Source organism: Xenopus tropicalis, chromosome 1 (assembly GCF_000004195.4).
Source record: "Xenopus tropicalis strain Nigerian chromosome 1, UCB_Xtro_10.0, whole genome shotgun sequence".
Lineage (NCBI taxonomy): Eukaryota > Metazoa > Chordata > Amphibia > Anura > Pipidae > Xenopus > Xenopus tropicalis.
Genome location: NC_030677.2, coordinates 67285882 through 67311190, shown reverse-complemented (window position 1 = coordinate 67311190; position 25309 = coordinate 67285882). Strand labels below are relative to the sequence as shown.

Sequence of the window (25309 nt, the reverse complement as noted above, 5' to 3'; positions counted from 1 at the left end):
TTATGAAGATTAATATAACAGGATAGTTCCTTTGGACTGTTGAAACACTTCCAGCTCCACATTATCAATGTATTGAGCCAGCAGTTACAGGTTACTGATTTAGGAACCATTAAGGCTATGATAAGGTGGGCAAATGAAGTAAAAAACGCATCCACTATAAATGAAATACAGAAAAAGCCTTTTTTTATACAGAAAGTATTAACCGTGCCATGTAAAGACCACCTTCAGTACCCTTCCAAACAGTGCTGTACATGGCTCAAGACGCATTGAGCCAGATCCATGTACAGCACTGTTTGGTAGACACCTTTTGCTGACATAACAAATTTGCCAACCAAATTTACTCCGCAACAAGGTGGGCCCTAGCCTCCACCTAGAAGGCTCCTGGCTGACACCCTCATGCAATAGAATAGAAAATTTGGTGGATAGTGGGCAATAAAAAATTACCTGTATTCTAAAAGACAAAATAGACAAATATGATCAGATATGGGGTCCATGGATAAACAGACAAGAACAGGCCTAGAACAATAATCTCTCTTAGCAAAGTAATACAAGACAATAACAATACAGTGATGATATGATATCATAGATTTTAATTTTATTGCTTCACATGATTTTATTGTTCATTTTTTTCCTTCATTCACTTCTCTTCTCTTCCCTCTCTCTCCCCCCCCCCCCCCCTTTTCTCCTCTTTTTCCTCTTTAATAGTGTTCATTGCATATCTACAGAAGTAAAAAATTGTTGTACATTGAGTGCATGATATTACCTAATGTATAACTTTGCTATACATTTGGTATGTCTGTAGCATATCTATGAAAAATTGATCTATGGAAAAATTCAATAAAAATCAAAGTTAAAAAACAAAAATCTATAGAACAGAATCACAGTGATAAAATTATCACTCTGTTTTTGTATACCAATAAAAGTATTTAGGGCTAATTAACTACAATAGATGCTCAATTACACAAGTGCAGTTACAAGTAGCAAATAATCAGCAATTAGCTTTGCAAAGTCTACTACAGTTTAGTCAATGAAAGCAATATGCTTTAGGAAATACCTTCCTCAATGGTATGCAAAGCAGAAGGAGTTCTGGGAAAATAACTCCCAGATGAAAGCAATGATCTGGTTGGTTACTGTTGGTAATTGCACTTGTTAAATATAATTGCTATGTATAAATCCGCCCCCATACTGCAAGCATAACAGAATTTGTATACTATGTACATCTTACCTAATGTTACTGTAAGGAAAAGAACTTGCATAACAACATTGCAACCATTTAAAATATGTGTTACTACACATGTTGCTTATTGGCAGATCCAATACAGTTAAATACTGTAATTTTATCCAAGTCACTCAGTAAATGTAAGGTGATTATTACACTTATGTTACAAGGCAAATGACATGGCAAACAATACAAATAGAACCTAAAGGGCAAATTGTTCCTTGTTAAAACTTTTCTCTACTACGAAATGCTGGCCTCGCCTTCCCTGGAAAGGAAGGGAAAAAAGGGGAGGTGTGTCGGGGGAGTGACAGAGGCAGTGTCCTCAGACAGCACAGCTAGATCATAAATAGAGCAAGGCAATGACTTTGTAGAGTAGCATTTCCAGCACTGAGCCATTAGCTCCTACAGTGAGACAAGCTCAGCTGATCCCAGCGCCTGTGCCAAAAACTTCCCAGCCACAGCAGCAGAGATGTGTGAGGAGGAGTACTGCAAGGAAAAGATCATTGAGATGAGAAAAAAGCACATTGGGTAAGTACAGGCTTCTGTTTATGCCATCCTACTATGGTTTTTAATTAAACAAAAAGTTGACATTGAAAAGATTATTTATTTGTGGCCATGATGTTTAAGCAGAATAAAGGAGCCTGTTGGGAAATCCATTTCAGCACAATAATGCCATGTCATCAGTTATTTTTAACGTCTGATAGTATCTGTCTCTTTGGAATGATGGTTCTGCCTATCATGTTACTTTATTTATTTAAGTATTTACTTATCCTTAAACTGTTTGTCAGCACTGCCTTGATTTATTATGATCATATAAGTGTTTTTAGCTGCTGAAAAGGTCACTCTAAAAGGCTCACAGTAGTGAAAAACACTGCGTGACTTGTTATCCTAAGCAAATGAGATAAAGTAATTTGCTGAGTGGCACTTTTTACTGCCCATAGAATCTCTATGGATTTAAAACAAAGGAAACTAAACTCCAGTAATATATGATTTGTTATAACAGTGTGAACTCTATAGTGTACAAAGAAAGACACTTTGTATAATTACCTTATTTACAAGCATTCATCTGACTTGCATTCACTCAAACAGAAATCTTAAAAGAAAAAAAAAATTCTATAATGTACTAAAATGTAATGTGAATGGGTTGGCAAAGTGGGCAATGCGCACAAATGCTAGCTACAAACCCTCAAGGCAAGCAGAATATAATCAAAAATGGGAAAAAAAATACACTTGAAGTAAATAACTTACACGCAATAACCACAGACAGAGTTAAAAACATTTAATTTTGAATGAGTGTTTCCCTTTTTGTTGGAGGAATGTAACTTTCCTCCAGGAATGCTGAGCAGAAGCGCGGCACATCTGCAGGAACGCAGCAGACAGATGGCTGGGGCTCACAGACTGGAGCTGAGTTTACGAGAAATCTCTCACTGGGTTAAATTCAAAGGAATGAGAGACACAGACTCCAGGGCTGTTTGTGAAAGGAAACAGCTGTGCAGCCCAAGTACAGCCAATAATTATAACAGCGTAGATGGAAAATGACTTTGCCATATATGTGTTCTTTCCATTCTCAGGCATTTGTTTTTCATTTCGGAAATTCATACTGGGATTTTGTATCCCTGATAGTGTACTGCTTTCTTCCACATGCCCCTGTCTTGTATATGTTCTACAGAACTGCCATACTGGTTTCCTCATCAGAGGTATTTTCTATAATATCTAATGACATTGCACCCCTTGTGGTCACAAATAGTTCCCACTCATTTCTGTAAATGCTTACTGTGCATGCAAAGGAATGTTGTATACAAAGTTTGCACCAAGTATTCTCAATATAGCCTCCAGCTCTTAGGCTATCAATCATTTGAAAGGTCAGAGCCATGTTAAAAATAAAATGGCAAACTTAAAATGCAAACTTAAAATGCAATTTTTTGTGCAGAAGATCTCTTTGCCTGAGCCCACAATGTATGCAAAAGGGAGAAGGTAGCACTTTTCTGTGCATCTAATTATTTATGCCTCAGTCTAATTATCTATATGCAGCAAGTGAATAAGAACTATAAATGTAACCTGTCAGCCTTCTCTATGTAAATCATTGCTCTGATTCAGTCTAACGCAAAGCAAGCAATAACAATAACAAAGAAAGCTGATGTTATGGGATAGAATCAATAGCTTCACTTGCAACATTGTACCCATACTTTGTCTACTGTGCTTCAACTTTCTCCGCTGAACAAAGACTGGCAGTTTAGATATAGCTGCGAATACAATACCATATTAACTTCTGGCTCTTCATCATGTATTAAACCTCTAGTTATATTTTAAACATATCAGTTTGTGTGGCCAATATGAACTCAAACAGTGCTGTCCCAACTATTTCCATATTGTGGGTCAGTTATTCACTGTCACTATAGTACATGCTTAAGGGCCAGATTGTAATAAAATAATTATGTTATTCAATAAGGTGAATAGAATTTTAGAGCAGTATGGTGGCTAAAAAAACTGGAAATTCCCTTATACCTAGGCATAACATGCAAGATCAGTTGTCAAACTGATCTCAAACTAAATGGCAGATTTATAGGAGATCAACTGTGAAATCTAGAAGGATGCCCAGAACAATATTTCTTTACAGCTTATCTGACAGGAAGGTTTTAAATGAATTGGTACATTTATAAAAGATGATACCCAAAAATTCATAATGCATTTGACTTCTTAGAGCAACCAAAATCCTTACTCTCCATGCAAATCACACGTGGGAGAAAAGATCCGGACATGTAGAAACGATTTGGTCTTTTGACCAGTGGGGTGATCGTGGCCTCCACAACACATTGATGGGGAAACATCAGTTGACCAGACCCAGTGTGATTACAGGGTGTTAGGTTAAAACTTCTTGCGGAAGGATTTAGCATTGAACATCAGAAAGGCTAAATTGGTCAAACTGGTTGTGCTTAACCTTAATGCGGGAACCACCCAAACAGACTATACAGAATAAGTAGCAATGTGAGTTTGTATAGTACAGGTATAGGACCCCTTATCCAGAATGCTCGGGGCCAAGGGTATTCCGGATAAGTGGTCTTTCCGTAATTTGGATCTCCATACCTTAAGTCTACTAAAAAATCAATAAAACATTAATTAAACCCAATAGGATTGTTTTGCATCCAATAAGGATTATTTTTATCTTAGAGGGGATCAATTACAATTTTTAAACAATTACTGTTTTATTATTACAGAGAAAAAGGAAATCAGTTTTAAAATTCTAAATTATTTGATTAAAATGGAGTCTATGGGAGATGGGCTTTCCATAATTCGGAGCTTTCTGGATAACTGGTTTCTGGATAAGTGATCCCATACCTGTATTATGGGACATAATTTCATAAAAAGATAAAAGATAAAAAGGGTGGGGGGTTGTTGCAACCATAAAGTGAGCTCTCTGGGAACATATTCTTTAAGGAATGCATTTTCTGGGGGAATTAATATTGGTGGATATAGTACATAATTTCAAGAGGGTGGATGGATTTTATATTAAAAAATATATAAAATTAGAAGAATTAATGAATATTTTACACAAATAAGAGTTTTTGTAATAAAAAAAAAAATTAAAAATGAACTTAATGAACCTCCTTTAACCTGAATAATTGTAAGCCAATATATAAAGTGGATCATATCAAAGAGTATTTGTGAAACAGAAGTAAAGAACCGCAGTAAGAAAGCATGTGACCTGTTATTTAAAGCACTGGGAGATTAAATAACCTCACGGGAGTTATTTAGCACTGACCTTTTAAAATTTTCTACAAGGCTTCTTAGAGATTTCAGGCATGAATAGAAAATTTTTCTTTTGACTTTGTTTTTGACTTAAGATTTTGTTGGCTATACTGCCCAACTATCTGGGCACATATGCTAGGCTGATAGTTGGTTTGAACAGGCCATCCCGCTATCCCAGGGGGCTCAAACTCAATTTACCTGGGGGCCGCAGGAGGCAAAGTCAGGATGAGGCTGGGCCGCATAAGGGATTTGACAAAAAATTGGCTTTCAAGGGATAATGCAAGGCACGGCGGGCGGGAGCTGCTGATTGCGGAAATGACGTTATGCCATCATAACAGTTATTATGGGAAGACGTTCTTTGTGCACAATTAGCTGCTAAGGAGCTAATTGTGCACACAGAACGTCTTCCCATAATAACTGTTATGATGGCATAACGTCATTTCCGCAATCAGCAGCTCCCGCCCGCCGTGCCTTGCATTATCCCTTGAATCGCAATACAAATTGCGATCCATTCATTGCTTTTGAGAAGGCGTTGGTGTGGGCCACAAAATACTGTACCGAGGGCCGCAAATGGCCCGCGGGCCGCAAGTTTGATAACAGAGTTTGGATAACAGAGTTTGTAAACATGATATGAACCATGTTGGCAAGTGGTGCATCCACAAATGTCTCAGCTCCTCTTCACTCCCTGCAGTTTTTCCCCTTTTTCAGGTCAGACTAGCTATGAATACATTTTTACATTTTGCTCCAATCGCCTGCTTAGGTACTAGAAAAATATTCACTCTATGTTTTAAAAAATTGCAAATCTTCCTTAATTTTGATAGCATCAACACTGTTAAATTAACCAACTAAGTTGCTATGAATATAAAGAGTCTATCCTGAATTGTAATTAACCCAATCAAAGATTTAGCTTTGCATTTAGGCAGGGCAGACTTGTCAAGTGTGTGACTTTTGAGAGAGAAAAACGCTAGAGATTCTTTTTTAAAGGGGGCTTGTGGGGGAGTCCAGCAGGTGGATTGTCTTTTAATGTGAACTGACCTGGGTCTGCTGCCTATTGGTATTGTATTTGTAGCTTTAGGTAAAAGCATATTCATTAGACTGTAGTAATTATATGTAGACATTTAATGGGTTTAATAAGAGCAGTTATGAAAGCAATAGCAATAAAGCACAGTTGTTAATCACCATATATAACTTTAATTTGTTTGCCATGAAGATGGCTTTCACGATAACTTGTTTCTCTAAATTGGTTGGTATGCCATCTGATGAACATTATATTGAACGGTGTGGAAAGAATTCCACAGGGAGTATGTTTTACTGTCTGAAAATATGTCCATGTTATGTCTGTAATGCTTTAGTCTGCAGCCAGTCTGAGCTGGTTTAAAGCACAAAGAAAAACAAGACAAAGGCATACAGATGATGAAAGTCACACAGCCCTGTAGTCAAGAACAGATTATATCTGTTTGGTGACCTTGTATTGTCCATATGCAAGAAAGCTTTAACTGCCCATTAATATTACATACTGTACATCATCACATACAACCAAGTACTAATGTACAAAACTACTCCTATATTATCATATTTCACCCCGCCCAATGAAAACAAGAAACTAATAAAAAGGAGACTATCCGTTCACTATTTATTTCCCTAGGAAGAAACCACCTTAACATCCGTAATTGGATATTGGGGTTTATTTTAAAAGTGCATCATGTTACTTTCCTCTGATGAGTTGCAATCACTTTTACGTTTTATACCCTTTCACTTTTCATTGCTTGTTTTTGTGTTTTAGGCCTTCGTGCAAAGTGTTTTTTGCAAATGACCCTATCAAGATTGTGCGTGCAAAAGGACAGTACATGTTTGATGAAAAAGGAGAGAAATACTTGGACTGCATAAATAATGTTGCTCATGGTAAGTACATTAATAAATAATACCATGGAGAAAGCTAATACCCATGTACATGGTGGATTATCTAACACATAATTAGATGGGCTGAGCAGCTTTGTGCAGGTTCCTGACATGATATGATCTAATTGGAGAGATGTGTTCTTTTGGCAGCATTAGCCTATAAATAAAACATTGCTGTTTGTTTTGCAGTTGGTCATAGTCACCCAGAAGTAACCAAGGCTGCTTTGAAACAGATGGAATTGTTAAACACCAATTCTAGGTTTCTACATGACAACCTTGTCCGGTATGCTGAGTGTCTTACAGCCACCCTTCCTGAGAAGCTTTCAGTCTGCTATTTTGTCAACTCAGGGTAGGTTCTGCTTTTTTACCCTTAAAAATCAGTTTTTTGCCCAAACATAAGCTATGTAAGATTATAGACTGACTAAGGAAGTGGAAAGTGAGGAGGAAAGGGAAGTGCAGTACAGGAAGTCACTTCCGGGGAAGCCCAAGGAGCAATTGCTCTTACATCTTGACACAAATCTGGTGAGTCTAGCATTTGACCAGCACAGCGCCAAGGCATGCGGTCGTCAGGACCCCCCACTGAACCATTGCCACTTAACTTTATCCCTGCTTACCCAAAGAACGTGCACAAAACAGTCCAAGATGGTTGTGAATGGTCACATTTTTTTTAACACTGTAAACAAGCTAACAGTTTACATAACGATTGAATAAAAGATAACATTACCCCCCAGGCATGCTTGCCTACTCTACTGGAGTAAACAGGCCCCCCTGCCATGCCGGCACTGCACTGCCCTAAGGTGAGCAAGTGAAGGCATAAGTAGGCCTGACTCCGAACTCCGACATCGCGGGACAATAAACCAAGGAGGGTAAACCAAACACCATAAACGCCAGGGGTACTAGCCTCGTCCCACTCTAGCAAGCATTCCCACCCCAAACCTCCACGCTATACCTGAAACCAAAACCCTGTGAGGAGTAGCCAAAACACAGATACCATACCATCTCTTTCACCAATCCATTTTTGGACGGGTGGGCTTTATGCTTGTTCTTGCTGTGGTCTCCTGGCAACTTGAGGTCCTTCTTCCCTTCTCACTGTGACCTTAGTTTGACCATTTCACTTCCTTTCCTACCTAGCCCTGTCAATGCTTCCCTCCTTTTACATTTCAAGTCTAGGTAGCTCCTGAAGTGGTGCTGTGTCTTATGTGGAGTGTGTGCTCAAAACTGTTTTGAATCTGATTCACTGGACTTAATTCTAGCGCACAAATTGTCTCAACCCTATGTGGAAACCCTAGATTTATTACTGAGTTATCACCAGATCCAGAGTGGCAGTAGCTGCACGCTCCCTACTGTCAATATGTGCAGTATAGATGCATTGGCAACAATGTGTACGTGTGTTTTCATGCAAGTACCTTAATGAAATATGTCAATATGCACTCTTGATTGTGACAATTTTAAAGCACCCACATTTAACAACGCTTATTGTCCATTCAGATGACAAAGGTCGAGACCTGCATGAAAAATACATTTATTCTACATTTTCTCACACACTTTTTCTACATTTTCTCACACAAAGTGGTGTTTACAGAATCTTTTTCTGCACTCCAGAAAATGCATTTCTTGTTGGCCTGGTAACAGCATTTGTCAGAACGTTTCTTTCAAGAATAATGTTATGATATTTGCCTCTGCAGCTCAGAAGCCAATGACCTTGCACTGCGTTTGGCACGACAGTACAGTGGCCATCAGGATGTCATAACTCTTGATAAGTAAGTTTGAAAAGACCTTACCTTCCTAGCACTTACAAAATGTCTAACAAATCTCTAACACATTTTAGTCACCCTTAGCACCAGCTGTATAGGAAACCCTTATCACTGAGTTCATTTCCAGCAAACTGGGAAGGCCTTTTGAAGGCTACAGAAAGTACATCTGTTAAGAAGCATTCTAGATACAGTGACATAAGCCTAGAAAGTGTAGCAGAATAATAAGCTACTTCCTAAGGGCCTCAGAATTTTATCTACGTTGCATATACTAATAGCAGATAAATTCTCATAAATCTTCATTATATGCTAAGTACGGTTCCAAAGTATTGCTGCACAATCTCAAGGTATAGCTCTTGTAGCTAAACTGAAATTGTCATAAATGATTATTCTAAAGGCATACGTCTGTCTGTGCCAACAAAAAGATGAACTGGGCCTACAAAGCTATTGCTCTGATTCACTGAAATGTATTTATATAGAGAAAAATATTACTGTATTAACAGAGTTTTGCTAAACTAAGATAGCTGAAAATGTAAGTCCAGAATTTTTACGTTATTGGCTTGGGGAACATTTTGTCCACATCTTGTAACAAATACTGTTTTAATTGATCAAACTGCGAGATACTAGTGTATGAAATTCTGTTTTGTTGCTATTTTGTTACTAGTCCTGGAGTAAAACTTGACCATGGTAATACATTCCCCCATTTGTTTCAGCTGTGAGATCAATAGTCCAGAAGGTCTAACCCAATGAATCCCTAAGCAAAATGGGATGGTCTAAGATAAAAGTGAACAAACTTATTGAAATTAAATATTGATGTACATTGCACATTGCTTTAAACTCATCATACTTACCCCCTTGTGCTGAAAATGATGACTAAAAACCATATAAAGAAATGCACTGTATTGTATAACTAAAATATTAAGATTTCTGTAATTTGTGTCACTGATGGTCAAACTACTTTATAAGCTCAAAAAGATAGTGAGCTCAACCTGCATTTGCTGCTTTACTGGTGGTTTTTGTTACCCTTGAATTATGCAACATAAACTGACCTGACATAACCTTGTACAACATGTTTGTTTTGTTTTAATTAATTCTTGTCATAAAAGTTATAACTAAGACCTAAGACAAACAATAAAATATATTTCCTGATGTCCTGCCAAGTGTTGTGTTCTAGTTAGACTGATTTCAGCTAGGCTGGTTCCAAGATTAAAATTTTTAATTTCTACTTCTTAAAAAAGTGTTTACAGCATGGAATACTAGTTTAGTTTGACTTTAGACTTTTGTCTAAATGTACCACAATGTCACATGATCTATAAACAATTTATACCATTAAGCTCATCTGAACAACATTGAGAGAATCTTTGACAAAATCAGTGACCTAGTAGGAAATATATCTTGCAGTTCATATGGAATCCCAGAAATAAAGTTAAGTAGATTACAGGCCAGGGCTGTTTGGAGAAGACATTTTTAAAGGACAGGAGATACTGTAAGAATTTGTTAATAAGTACTGATAACTGAAAATAAATATTGGTGCTATTATTTTTTAGCTTTTAAAATAATGTAAGTAAAACTGTTTATGTTATCTCTTTTCAAGTGCTTACCATGGCCATGTAACCTCCCTAATTGATATTAGTCCCTATAAATTCCAACAGCTGGGAAAGGATGCACAGAAGGAGTTTGTACATGTGGTGAGTGTTCATTATAAATGGTTTACTCTTTGGATTCTGTTTCAATGTTATGTCCTTTTTGCTTCCAGATATGCTAATAAAGCAATGGTAGTAAATGCATCCCACAGTATCTGTGCAGTATCTGCTCTTAACTGATATGACATCTTCTCAGAGTACTTCCACCCCTATAAAGTCAAGCTTATAAGTGTTTGGGGTTTTTGTGCGGCAGTAGGTTAACATCTGGGGCCCTGAGCAGTTTCTAGGGGAGTATATCAGAACTGGGACAAAAGAATGGCAGCCATTGATGACTGCTGTATGTAGTTTCATCAGGGGCAGATTAGCTTCTGTGAAGGATCTGGGTGGTGGTCTGCCCCATCCCCAGCTACACCCACCCCTCCCCTCTCCACAAGGCTGGCCCACCCATTAACCATGGTCCACTAACAACTACCCAGATAAAGAACCAGAAGTTTGTACTCAAGTCATAGGGTTGCTGAACAAAATCTGGCATGAGATCTATAACCATAAGGTCCTATCCCATGAATGAATACCCCAGACCTCCAGCTGTGACCTACTGCCCAAATCTTCTTTGGTGCCTTTGCCCAGTACCCAGCAAAAATATCTTAGCGTGTTTGCCTTTGAAGGCAGGTGTATATATGCATAAACATTCAACCCTCCGAATAGTAAGAAATGATGAACCAAAATAAATGGTTGTAATTAAAGATTTATATAAGGAAGCATTGAAACCACAAGTTGTGCAATCAAGGGATTAGCTGATAACATGTTTGTGTTTATATTTCAGGCTCCTTCTCCTGATACTTACAGAGGAAAGTACAGGGAAGATCATACAGACCCTGCATTAGCTTATGCTAAAGACGTAGAGGACATCATTAAGGAGGTTCATAAGAACAAGCGTCAGGTCAGTAATGAAAAAAAAAAAGATAATCTGCCACAGAAAGCCAAGAAATCTATTTAACACCCATACAGTGTTCCCTGCATGTATTATTTATACTTCACTAAGGGCCATTTTTGCACTATGTTGGATTTCCTTTACTCTTCTTCCTTTATTTCTGTCTATATTTTACCAACAGCTTTAAATTGTGCGTGCATTTGTACTATGACTAAAGAAAGTGTTGTTACACACACTATTTAATCTAATAATAATCTAATAATGGGTACAAGATTTTACCCAATAGCATGTAATAAATCAGTGCTCTTGCGTCTATGCCTGGTACAAAGGAGTGGTCTACACTGTGCACCAATTGTGCCCTTGTTCTTATCTGACCACGGGGGAACAAATGTCTTTTACTTTCAGGAATAAATGATTAAACTCAATTCTGTAGGAGCAAAGATTTGGATCTGACGGGTGGGTACAAATACAGGTATTAACTGTACATTGTGAGCACAGAACATTCACTTTGTATGTTGCTTCATTTTAGCTAATGAGCCCTGTTATCTTTAGTTTTCAAATGTAAACAAAAAATAAAAAAAATTGCCTCTTGGTTAGATATCAGAAAATTAATTTTGTTAACTCAGAATCTGCGATTCTATAACTAATCATCCTGCCAAAAAAGTATACTTTTACACCCCTATTTTTGTTTTGCAATAGGGATTGTGTAACACATGGTATCTCCCACTCCAAGAAAATCACAAGAAAAAACTGACATTAATCCCAGAATACTTCCATTGATACAATTTTCCATCCTCTATTTCTGAATCTCCGATGGCTGCTCTTGCTGTTGATGTATAGGGCAGGGTTTATGTAAATGTTAAATAAATACAGAGTAAGCAGTAAGGATATCCTGCCTTGTGACCTGACCAGTAAAAACAGACAGCGTTCATGCCTGACTTTAATCCTACAAAACACCACGTACTGTTTCCTTTTCCTAGAACAAACATAAAGGCCAGACTCATTTAATCTAATGCAAACGTCAGCCTATGGGCAAATCTAGACATAAACTGAAACAAGATATACAGTTTTCTCAGTGTACTATGTCTGACCCAAAACCTGATTATCAGTAACACTTACTTCACTTTTATTTAACTATTTTTTAAAACCCTAAATAGCCATTAACAGCAGGTGATAAAATGCCTTATGTACATTTTTATACAGGTATACATCTGCAAATCTGTGCTTGAGAAAGCTCCAAATTATGGAAGGGCATCTCCCGTAGACTTAATTTCAAACAAATAATTTTAGAAATAATTTAGAAATTATTATTTTTTTCTCTGTAACATTAAAACATTCCCTTGTACTTGGTCTCAACTAAAATATGGTTAAGCAATCCTATTGGGTTTATTTAAAGGGGAAGGAAAGGCTATCATTTGACACCCCCAGTGATTGTAATCACTTACCTGATACCCCCAGCCTGTGCTCCTGTTAGAAGAAAACTGCACCAAAGAGCATTCTTCTTCTTTCTGCCTGCTGTCTTCAGAATTCTGAGGCTGACACATGTGCAGTTGGGCAAAAAAGCTGGCTTTTTTGTTAGTCAGCTCACTCTACTTCTTATGTGTGAAGACCGAAGCAGGAAGAGGATCGCTAGCTTGCATACAGCCCGGCTAGTGCAGTTTCCTCCTAACAGGAGCACCAGACGGGGGTTTCAGGTAAACAATTACAATAACTGGGGGGTGCCTGACATTTTGACATCCCCCCAGTGATTGAGCCTTTTCTTAATCTTTAATGTTTACAGATTTAATGTAGGATGATCCAAAGTATCGAAAGACCCCTTATCTAGAAAACCCCAGGTCCCAAGCATTCTGGATAACAGGTCCCATACCTGATCATAAATATGTATTATCTAAAGGATCACTAAACCCAGGTGGAAAACAAATAAAAGATGGACACAGTAGAACTCACACACTTAAATAAAACTAGTTTAGGTACACTGTACTTTAAAGCAATATTTTTTACTGCTCAGGATAAAAATAACTTGCACATTAACCCCAAAGAATAATATTCCCCTTGCAGAGCTTGTTACCAAATATTTTGACTTTTAAATAAAAATTGTGACTTCCCAATGCATTTGAAAAGAAACGCATGCTTATTTTGTTGACAATTCTAATCTTTTGAGACTCTTGCCAAGCAACATACTTCTTTTAGTCCAAAGGATTAGATGGATCAATAACCTGTCTTTCACAAATCTTTTAAATCCTCTTTTACTAATGGGCAGTTTTTATTTTTTTTTTTTCCTTTTCTCCTTTTTACTTACCTCAGGTTTTGCTGACGTTGCCCTGTTGCAGAACAAGCTGTGCTAACCCCACCCACTTTGGAAAGTGCCATGATGTTACACTCTAGTGCATCTCTTCGAATATAGTGTATATATATTACTGTATATAATTCTTTCCTTAGTTTTTACTGATCACACTTAAGTTCTTAATTATAGAGTGATGCCTGATCCTGCATAAAAAACTAAATGCAAATGTATTTATATATATTTTTTTACTTGTATTGTTTTTTTAATGTTTACATGATATTTAGTAGCCTTAAAGCAGTGATCCCCAACCAGTGGCTCTGGGGCAAGATGTTGCTCACCAACCCCTTGGATGTTGCTCTCAGTGCCCCCAAACCAGGTAGTTATTTTTGAATTTCTGACTTGGTGGCAAGTTTTGATTGAGTAAAAACAAGATTTATTACCAAATAAATCCTTCTGTAAAATGATAGTGCAAGCTGATAGCCGCAAGCTGATAGAGGCTACCTAATAACTAATCAAGGCCCTTATTTGCCACCTCCATTAACGTTTAAGATACTCGTGTTGCTCTTCAAGTCCTTTTTAGATTTGACTGTGGCTCATGAGTAAGAAAGGTTGGGGACCCCTGCCTTAAGGTATGGTGATCAAAATTACAGAAAGATCCCTTTTCTAAAAACCCCAGGTCCCAAGCATTCCGGATAATAAATCCTATACTTGTACTGTATCCAAAGATACTATCTAGTTTAGATTTCAATGCTACTGTATGTAAATCTCTTTCACTTTTTATCATACAAAAACATTTGATATGGAGAGCACAACTCTAATTTTAGTGGGAAAAACTATGTGGCTGTCTGCCTCATATGCTTCATTAAAGGGGATGGAAAGGCTACATCACTGGGGGATTCCAAATATTAGGCAACCCCCAGTGATGGTAATCGCTTACCTGATACCCCTGTGAAAACTGCACCGACCCAGGGTATATGCGAGTGAGCATTCGTCTTCCTTCTGTCTTCAGAACCCTTTGGCCGACACATGCGAATTTAAGCGAAAAAGCCGGGTTTTTGTTAAAATCAGCTTTTCACTCTACTGCGCATGCACGAAGAAGGAACAAGGAGCGCTCGCCTAACATTTTGCCACCCCCAGTGATGTAGCCTTTCCTTCTCCTTTAATGCCTGCTCCATCGGTTTGTGTACCTTTAAGCCCATTTGCATTGCTTTAAAATATTATTTAGCAGATATACAATGTAAATAAGATTGTACAAAATATGTGGATATAATTTATTATAGACAATTGTGTTTAGTCCTTTATTAACAAAAAACATTTTCTATAAATAATTTAATTTTTTTCCAGCTAGCGAAAGTGAAAGTCTTTTGTACTGACCACAGGAGGATAAACTTAGATCTGATATCTTCTTTTATATAGATTGCTGCTTTTATTGCTGAGTCCATGCAGAGTTGTGGAGGTCAAATAATCCCACCAGCAGGCTACTTCCAGAAAGTGTCAGAGTATGTACAGAGCCTAATGAGAAATAATGGCTTTTCTCGGTTCACTTAATCTAGCTTTTCTATCTTATAGCACATTAAACTCATACAGTCCAAACAATTACAAAACATATAGGAGCTGAATTACTAACAGAAGTTCTAAACTGCACTAGAGCAGTTGCAAATAGCAGCCAATCAGCAATTTGTTTTAATCAGTCTACTACAAGTTAGAATATGAAAGCAAAGGTCTGGTGATATTTAGCTTCTTTGTTAGTAAGTCAGCCCCATAATTGTGACACTATTGTGAGATTATACTATTCCTACAGAATGCAATACAAACTTGGTGTAGACATTTATTGTATACAAACACAATGTTAAGAAGAAGAAACTTTCCAATCATTCATTGTCTTTTTTATGTTTACCTTCATTCTCTTGACTAGTTTCTATACATCTTTCTACCAACCTTTTCAGAATTCCTATGTTTCCTCTCTCTCTCTCTCTCTCTCTCTCTCTGTTTTTATATCATCATCATTGTCTGGAAATAGGTCTGCAAAGCTCATTCACTAATATGTGCAAGATACCATATAAGTCTAGTTTCACACTTCTAAAGATGTGTAAAAAGTGAATTTCTGCCTTTTATTCCATAGTGTGCATCTAATCTGAGCAGTTTGTCACAGCTACACTTACATGTGTCACATGAGTTTCACTACTTATCTTAATAAGATCTTATATGTGTACAGTTATTTCTCAGTAGCAGTTTTCTTGCCATATTTAAGAATACTGGCATGTTTTTAAAATTCAGATATGCCGCCCCCCCCCCATCAAGTTTTCTGTGATGACATTTTCTTTTTACAAAAGACTTGTATTTGCTGGTACAGCCATGTGAAATTTCTGTTGATACTCTGTTGATACTCATTTTAGTAAGATAGGGTACTTTCAATGCTCCTTTGTGAATTAAACATATAAGTTACAACTGTCCTATCACAAAATAGAGGATCTTAAAAAGTGTAGGTTTTTCTTTTAAGCCCTCTATAAGCTAAAACAGAAATGATTAAGCGTTGTTTGTAGCTTCCCATACAGTCTTTGTCTTTTGCTGCAAAGTCCTTTTGCTTTCAGGTTTGTCCATAAAGCAGGGGGAGTCTTCATAGCAGATGAAGTTCAGGTCGGCTTTGGAAGAGTCGGTAAACATTTTTGGAGTTTCCAACTACAAGGAGATGATTTTGTACCAGATATTGTCACCATGGGGAAGCCAATAGGCAATGGGCACCCAATGTCTTGTGTTGTAACAACGAAAGAAATTGCAGAAGCCTTTGGGGCAACTGGAATGGAATACTTTAATACGGTAAGCTATTAAATACTGGTATGAACTATTTGCAGAATTAAAGTATTATGTTAGGAAACCTGTTGAAATAGTATGTGTAATATTATTATTTTGAAATATGTAAGGGGAAGCACAGCACAGTGGCTCAGTGTGTAACACTTCTGTCTTGCAATACTAGGTTCCTCAGTTCAATTCCAGCTCTGCCTGCAAGGAGTTTGCATGTTTTCCACATTGCTGTGTGGGTTTCCTCCCACACCCCAAAAACATACAGGCAGATTAGTTGCCTCCTGCTAAAATTGGCCCTTGAGAGTGTGAATGTAGGGATCTTAGACTGTATGTTCCACTGGGGCAATGATGTAAAATCTATGTGCAGTGCTGTGGAATTTGTTGGCGCTAGATAAATAATTACATATACATACATATATAAATACAATGGGCAGTGCTGCAAGTTTGATTGGGTTATACTGACAACAGTCAAAGGCTCATTATACCTCATGCCTACTTTCAAAATTACATATTTAAAGAAAGAATTCAATTGGATCACTTGTAGTCATTGAAACTCCCTTGTTAATAAACTTTGGTCTGTATATTTATAATATAATCAATATTCTCCAGCACAGAATGTGCTGCAGAAGCTTGCATTCAGTTATTGCTACTCAAAATTCATTTCTGGCAAATTACTGTTGACTTTAACAATAAAAGAGACCATGATATGCCATGGTATGGCATATCTCACTTACCATTATAGTGTACTTTAAAATACACTGACATATATATGTTGGTTTTATGTTCTCTATACAGTTTGGAGGAAATCCTGTATCCTGCGCAATTGGACTAGCTGTGCTGGATATTATTAAAAAAGAAGATCTCAGAGGGAATGCGACCAGAGTAGGGAATTATTTGACTGAGCTACTGAATGAGCAGAAACAAAAGCACCCATTGATAGGAGACATCAGGTAATTAAATGGATTTTAATCAGACCATTTAACAGTTTATGAACTTGCCTTATACATTTACAAAATAGATAGAGCTATTTTACATTTTTATGGTCACTTAAGCTCATAAAAGAAAAAGTATTTAAAAAATATACTGGGGAAAAATATGTTTTTTTGTAACCATATTTCTAAAACTTTATTCTACTCTCCATTTTTGGCCAGCTGACATTGTCTTCCATCTCACACACTCTTGACCATTTCAGCAACTTGTTCTGTATATGGGGCCAAAATCAGTTCTTTCCATATTTTTCTGTGATCATACTGTTGGCATGTGGAGGTCAAGAGATTGGATCAGTCCTATTAGGCCCACCACCTGACAAAGATCTGATAGTTTGGTGAACTGTGGATCTGCAGAATTTTTCTGCTGCATTTTTCTGTAATTAAGCCAGATCGCTATGCATGTAATGTGTTTTAAAATAGAAAGGGGACCATACACGGGCTGATAAAAGCTTCCTACAGACTATTTCACCAACTTATTAGCTTGTGTATAAGGCCCTCCAAGGGCCCCCCCTGACCAATATCTGGTTGAAAATCTTCCAGACGTTGAATGAGCAGGTTTATCTCAAGGTGGGTATATCGGTAAAAGATCCACTCATTTGGCAACTTGTTAAACAAGCAAATTTTCACATGTATGGGCAGCATAAGTGTGCTATTACCTTAAACCTAATGCTAAATGGCTTTTCAGTTAAGCCCCCCTGCCTCTACTGGCTTCACAGTTTGGGAAGTCCTGATCTTGCTAGTGACAAGTCAGTCAGTCTCAGCCAGAATAGTATAGTGTATATTGTCCCATCACTAATAAATTGTTGTATAATATAATCAATTTTTAGTGTAGGCTATACAAATCTAGCTCAATGTATGCTATAAATGTGTAAATCCTGTCTTATGACAGGGTTCTGTTATACCAATAACCAACCAGAATATGTTTTTCTATTTATAGAGGAGTTGGCTTGTTTGTTGGAGTAGATTTGGTTAAGGACAGACTGCTTAGAACTCCTGCAACTGCTGAGGCCCAGCATATAATATATAAGTAAGTACATTCTCATTTTTTTGCAAAAGAAGAAAATGGGGAATATGTGATGACACTTATAATATAACCACATATTCTGATTATGCTACAGAGATCTTAAATCAGTATAACTCACTGGTCATTATCAACCAGTTCATAATTAATTTGTATGTGCAACTGACATAAGTGCAACCTTCAAATGGTTTATTTGCTCCTTAGGATAACTCCCTACATGTCCACCAGTTGTGTGCCTCCTTGTTGTCTTTGTGTGTTTTCAAGTTTCTTTTGTTAACAACATATAATCCATATTCTGCATTGTATTTATATGGAGCATATACTGTAGCTGTAAATACCAAAGCAGTATGTGACAAAGTTTGTCTGTGTGGGCAATCTGTGTCCTGACATTGCACTTGCCTGGCACCATGACAGGCAGCTTCCAGGCAGGGTGGAATAAACATGGGTGGAACAATTGTAGCGTGCATTGGTATGTTATATTATTGCTTAGAGCAGTGGGCTAGCAACAAAATATTTCAAAACAGAACAGAGCTGGCAATAGCAAAGATATTATGCCATATTGTATGAAGCACATTACAATTTATACTGTACACAATAGAACTTCAGTAAAAGTCAATTTCACGCTTCAAATGGTCCCACTCATTATATAAAGGGGAACTCCAGATTCTAAACCAGAATGTTAAAGAGCCCCACATAATACAGAAACCCTTAATATGCCTAATACTGTAATCTGTTCCATCAAAAAGTATGCATAAATAGAATTTTTATATGCTGAAATCCAGCTGCAAAACAGTTCTTCCCTTTCTGCATTATTTGATATCCTGACAGGGGAGGATGATGTTACAAATTCTAACAACTTTTTTACGGCTTACAGACAGAATGCAGGAATTACATAACCCACAATGCATTGCGCTGTGATGTTGTTTTACTTATTGACATGATGTGTGTAGGAAATTGTGACATTTGGAGTATGCAGGCTAAAGGCAGGTTGAGGACTAAACTACTAGAACAGGGGGTAGGCTTGGGTAACTGTTCCAGACCATATTATTACATTAGTTGTCCTGACTTAGTGACAACTAAGAATATGAGACGTAGCAGCAGGGGCAGATTAATGCATAGGCTCTCTTGGGATATAGCCTAGGGGTCCAGAGTGATCAGGGGCCCATCTAGCTTTTTTTCAATAATTATTTCTATTTTCTTTTATTATTAATCTGTATTTGTGCTGCTGGGTCCAGTTTGGTGTGCCTGCTGGGACAAGGAGGCAGGCAAGGTGTGTGCATGCATGCGCCCGGATACGTGCATCATCACTCTCAATGTTGGGTCAGGTTTAATGGCAAACCCAACCTGGCATGCTGTTACTTGCTCTAGTAAGAGAATGGCTTTTCAAAGCAGAGGGAATGCAGGAGCCTCAGGGCTGTCACAACTGGCTTCCTAGTAAGATTCCATGCCACACATTATACTGTAATCTCATTGTGCCGCACATTACCCAGTCTAACCAACCTTCAATCTTGGCCTTTAACCAGCAATTAATGCTGATGCAGAAGCATTTTCTTTGGAATATTCCATTCATTAAAGTTTTGTTGTTTTTTTTGGTGCTACTTGTTATTACAGGCTGGCTGCAAACATAGGGCTTTTCTGCCAAACATATGTAGCTACTTTTAAATTGCCATTTAGTGGCAGCAAAATATTTCCTGTCTATCCCAAGCATAAAAGTAATAGAAGGACTTTTTAGAGCAAATAAAGAGGATTATAAGAAAAAACACAAAACAAATGGGGCTCATTTATTACATTCTCTGCTAAAGGTAGGGCTTCAGAGCAAACATAAATCTGTTATTATTTCCACTAAACTGAGACACCTCCAGTCCATTGCAAAGTTTTTATAAACTGCCACTGGTTTAGGGGGTATAATGTACTTTCTTTTCTTGTAATAATTTGCGATCTTGTTATCTGTTCCTTTAAAGATTAAAAGAAAAGAGAATCCTACTGAGTGCTGATGGCCCTTACAGAAATGTTCTGAAATTCAAGCCTCCAATGTGCTTTACCAAGGAGGATGCTAAACTGGTTGTAGATGAGATTGATAAATGCCTTACAGGTACTTAATATACTATCGGTACTGTGACATAAAGATATGGGATCCATTAGCCAGAAACATGTTATCCAGAAAGCTCTAAAACTCATTTGCCATAGACTCCATTTTCAGCAAATAATTCAACAATTTAAAAACATATTTCCTTTTTCTCTGTAATTATGAAACAGTATCTTGAGAACTTAAGAATGAATCATCATTGGAGGAAAAACAATCCTATTGGGTTTAATTAAGGTTTACATTATTTTTTAGTTGACCTGAGGCATGGAGATCCAAATTATGGAAAGACCCCCTTAGCCACAAACTTTTTGGTCCCAAATACCTGTATTTCCAATTTTCTTAAAATAGTTTTGGATGTACAGTGGTAGAGAGGTTGGTTATTTCACTTCCTGCTATAAGGGTGACAAGGTGGATCCATCCAGAGAGAACCTGCTGTATGATACCTGGATATTCTGCTTATTGGTGGAAAATCTAAAGGTTGTTTACAAGATCAAAGTAGCTGCACTTGAGCTCTTTAAATAATACTCACTTTATCTATATTTAGTTTTTTGGGACAGCTGGTATGTAGCCTGCACCTATTGCTTCTTCCTAACGTGTGTGTCTAAATTATGTCTTAGGGAATGAGTAGGGGGTGGTGGGGAGAACCTGTACTTACTGAATGCAGGCAGCACTGTATCCATAGGGCAGCTCCACATTCACATTAGTAGTTTGTTTATAAAGTTTGCTTTTTCTATTAATATAAAGGTTGTTTTAAAGTAGTGTTTTAATTTCTTTATATTATAGTTCTTGAAAAGGCAATAGAAGGCCAATCAAATTCTGGTATACATGAAAAAACCCCAGCCAAGAGAAAGGTGAGCATTTATATACATCATCATTCAGAATAATATGCATTTGAAAACTGTGTGCAGATCCAGTGTGGATAATGGTGGTGACTGTAATATGTTAAAATATATAGGCCAGAATCCAGTGTTTTCATAGATGTTACTTTACTGCAGGTGCATAATGAAAATTCAGGAGACACTAACACAAAAGAAGAGGAAACATGTACCAGCAGCTTACGAGAAAGCAACCTAAATGACAATGCCTACAGACAAAGCAACGGACTGCATCCTGGGAGCCCCAAAGTCACACGTAAAAGAATAAGAACATAGAGGAGGTTTCTGAGTTCAGAATCTTCAAACTGTTGCTGCCTTCCTATTCTAACAACTCTAAATTTTGCCTGCTGGGGGGGGGGCTACTGAGCAACAGTAACAAACAAAGATGCTTGGTCTAGTCTGGCGAAGGGTTGTTAAATTTGATTTGCCAATGAATTTTAGGGGTTTATGTGGTGCATCCTTTTTTATTTTTTTTTATTCTGTATTTGCAGTTTCAGTATATCATATTGGAATGGAATCTTTTCCCATGTTTTAATGGCTTAGATTTAAGATGCAGTTTAAAAGACCTCAGCATGCTGAATGTACTGAGCATGCTATGTACAAGAAAATTTTAAGCCGTTTCCAACTGTTTAGATACACCAAGATTTTAGCTCTTGCTCAAATAAGTAACCCTTTTCCACTCGCTACATTATTTTACTTTTTATTAGGGGTCCCTACAGATCTGATGTAGCAGCCTGAAATCCCTGTGTACATGATTCCTATATCCCTTTTACTTGAATATGAGCCCCATGGAATAGCATAAGGGGGCATTTTCTCACTGCCTATGGTATTTTCTTTTTTGTCAACATACAAGGTGCTATAATGTTTTATATTTTAAAATGAGAAGCTACATGGGGGATCAGCAGTTTTCTTAAATAGCAAAAAATGGACTTTAATGTGCATAAAACTAGGTAAACATGCGTATGCTTCTTTTCTTAAAGTGTCAGAACATTTCAGATGTATAACAGCACTTGACAAGAATGACTATGAAAGAGTGCCAGAAGAGCAGATATCCATAATCACATTATACCAGATCCTACTGCTTGGCTAAATCCATGCCATGCATATCTACAGTATATCATTTGTTCTCTATAAACTAGATTCAAAACATAATAAGAAATAAAAGCTTATTCATTAAATTCTGCACATCTAGTCAAATAAACTAGATTTGTTTCTGTGTGTTTTAGATGTTTTTATCCAGTCTTGCAGTTATTTGGATTTTGTTGTTCTTGACCATTAAATCTAGATATTTGAGTGTTTGGCATAGGAAATTGGTGAAACTGAAAGTCACAGATTGGGAGTGTTTCAGTCATGGTTTTTAAATATTAGACAACAGAAATCAATGTCAAGTATTAATGGCACTACATAACATCAAATGAATACAAATAAAGCACTTATCATGTTTGTATGCATATTAATTGCTTAGGGTCAGAAGGCATGCATCATTTTACATTATTAGCAATAACACATTGCAGGGAATACATTTCAGTACAAGAAAAGATAATACAAATACAATTAAAACACTGCATATGGAGGTGAGACCTGCCTCAAAGAACATACACTCTAAGGGGCACATTTACTAATCCACGAATCCGAATCACAAATGGGAAAAAATCGTATTGGAATTTCGTAAGAGCGCAAATATCACGAAAATGCTTACGAAGAAATTGTATTAGTCACAATAATATCGTATTGGCGATCCGAAAGTCACGAAATTTTCGTACTGAACAATTGTAAACAGCGGTAAAACCTTTCCGATTTTTTTGTGCAAACATCCGAAAAAGTCGTGCACCGTACGAAAAAGTCGTGCGGACGCTGGAAAAAATCGGCAAAAATACATTCGGAGCGGTCACATGAACGATCGAGCGTTCATGCTTTTGTAAATGTGCCCCTAAGAGTATGAGACATGGATTGAATTAAGCAGAGATGTTTCAGATTGATCCACTGCAGCTCGGAATAACTGTATACAGGTATGGGATCCCTTATCCGGAAACCCGTTATCCAGAAAGCTCCGAATTACGGAAAGCCCGTCTCCCATAGACTCCATTTTAATCAAATAATTCAGAATTTTAAAACTGATTTTCTTTTTCTCTGTAATAATAAAACAGTACCTTGTACTTTATCCCAACTAAGATATATATAATCCTTATTAGATGCAAAACAATCCTGTTGGGTTTAATTAATGTTTTATTGATTTTTTAGTAGACTTAAGGTATGAAGATCCAAATTATGGAAAGACCCCTTATCCGGAATACCCTTGGTCCCGAGCATTCTGGATAATGGGTCCAATACCTGTATTATGTATTATGTATGAATATATGTAGCAGTGTTTTTAAAGATAAAACACTTGAAGAACATTGAGAGGAAGGGAACTACATTGGTATATATGAAGAGAGAATTCTTAGTGATAAGGCAGTGTTGATACAGGAATTGTTGATTCCAACAAAAAACAAACAAACATAACATGGTTTATTTAATTGTTAACTCCAGGGCTTCTGCACATCTATGTACCCTATACTTGTGTACAATTTATTAAGCAGGCTTAACTGGCGCTGTGGTACCAGCCTCAAGTGACAAGGAAAGTGTATAGGCACAAGTAAGTATCATTTAAGGGTGTATAATTTTGCCCTTTACACTGGTGCTGACTTTCCTTAATAATTATAACATGTTTTTGATTTTATTTAGGAAGTTCAGTGACAATGTATGGGGGGAAAACCGAATTAAGAGCTTGAAATGACATTTTGGATTTTGTACAGAAAGTGTAGTTTAAGAGGAAGTTTGAAAAGTGATTAAAAAATTCATACTGAACATGCACAGATTTGTAATCCTCAAAGCAGTAATTTGCTTAAATTGAGGTGAAGAGATTTGATTAACAAAATGACCATCTGAAGTAGAATATCTCAGTCTGGAAGGAAGAGATTGGAGGAATAATCAATGGCAAAGAAACATTACGGAGGGTTGTAATAGAGACAGAGCTGTGGCTAAACTTTCTTGCAGAATATAAGCAGGAGTCAATAAGGAGTCTGTTACAGAGCAGATAAGATCACTTGCCTTGATGGTATAGTGATAGCCCCAGTATTTGACCTTTTCAGGTTTAAGTATAGCTCTGCTACCCAACATGAAATTGCCATTAGATATTTTGAGCACATGCCATGACACATCATTTTTAGGGTACATATCCCCTCAGTGAACTGTCACTGTCTGCACACATAAAAATTAATTTACAGGATGTGTTACATAAGGCTTTTTAAAAGGAATGAGTGTCAGGTTATTCCTTTTAAGAAAAGGTAAGCATTAAGTTTAGTAAGGTAACAGGGTTGGAGAGAGGAGACTTGAAGGAATGTGCTCAAACTGAGAAATGACTCATATAGAATTCTCTTTCTTCTTCTCAAGAAGAAATACATAATGACTCCTATGTTTAAATTACTTTTCAAAATCCCAAACACATTTTATGCAGATCACAGACCTCTAAAATACATCATGAGTATCTCAATATTTATAGAAATAAGCCAAATCAACTGGACTTTTTTCTCTATCTACGTTTTTCTCTTGAAGACATTTTGCTAGTCATCCGACTGGCTTTCTCAATTCAGAATGACTGGCACCTCTTCCTGGACAGTTTAATAACACCTCCTAGCTCCAATCATACTAATACAAACCACACCTTACATCCATGAGTTCTCTGACCCCATGCTGGTTACACTAAACAGATTACATTGACTGGAGGGTATTTAACTTCAGAAAGAACTTTGTACAAGTCATTCTGAATTGAGAAAGCCAGTTAGATGACTGAACGAAACATCTTCATGAGGAAAAAAAAACAGCAAGGCTGGTTGATTTGACTATTTTACTACAGATATACCATGATATAGCAGGCCCCTTACCTCCATTTGTGTATTATTACTTGGGTATCATCACATCCATATCAACACTCTTATTTAACAGTATGCTTATCTTAGTTTTGGCTGTAGGATGGATACCTCTATATGGGTGGGGTTTGTACCTTAAATATATTCTTGGGTG

At 37.1% G+C, this 25309-nt stretch overlaps 1 protein-coding gene across 1 annotated transcript; it reads left to right on the top strand.

Moving 5' to 3' along the window:
- Positions 1-1560: 1560 nt before the first annotated feature.
- etnppl (ethanolamine-phosphate phospho-lyase) lies at positions 1561-22425 on the top strand. The gene is made up of 13 exons (NM_001102865.1): positions 1561-1747; positions 6750-6868; positions 7055-7214; positions 8551-8625; positions 10211-10304; positions 11083-11199; positions 14891-14973; positions 16066-16291; positions 17072-17226; positions 18203-18292; positions 20248-20378; positions 21156-21223; positions 21368-22425. The coding sequence occupies exons 1-13, from the start codon at positions 1689-1691 to the stop codon at positions 21521-21523; spliced, it is 1533 nt and encodes a 510-aa protein (NP_001096335.1). The 5' UTR covers positions 1561-1688; the 3' UTR covers positions 21524-22425.
- Positions 22426-25309: the final 2884 nt, after the last annotated feature.

Excerpts from the sequence above, each read along its gene's own strand:
- etnppl (NM_001102865.1), top strand. The coding sequence starts at position 1,689 with ATGTGTGAGGAGGAGTACTGCAAGGAAAAGATCATTGAGATGAGAAAA. Across the intron at positions 8,626-10,210 it reads GATGTCATAACTCTTGATAA|TGCTTACCATGGCCATGTAA; the intron begins GTAAGTTTGAAA and ends TCTCTTTTCAAG. Across the intron at positions 20,379-21,155 it reads GATTGATAAATGCCTTACAG|TTCTTGAAAAGGCAATAGAA; the intron begins GTACTTAATATA and ends TTTATATTATAG.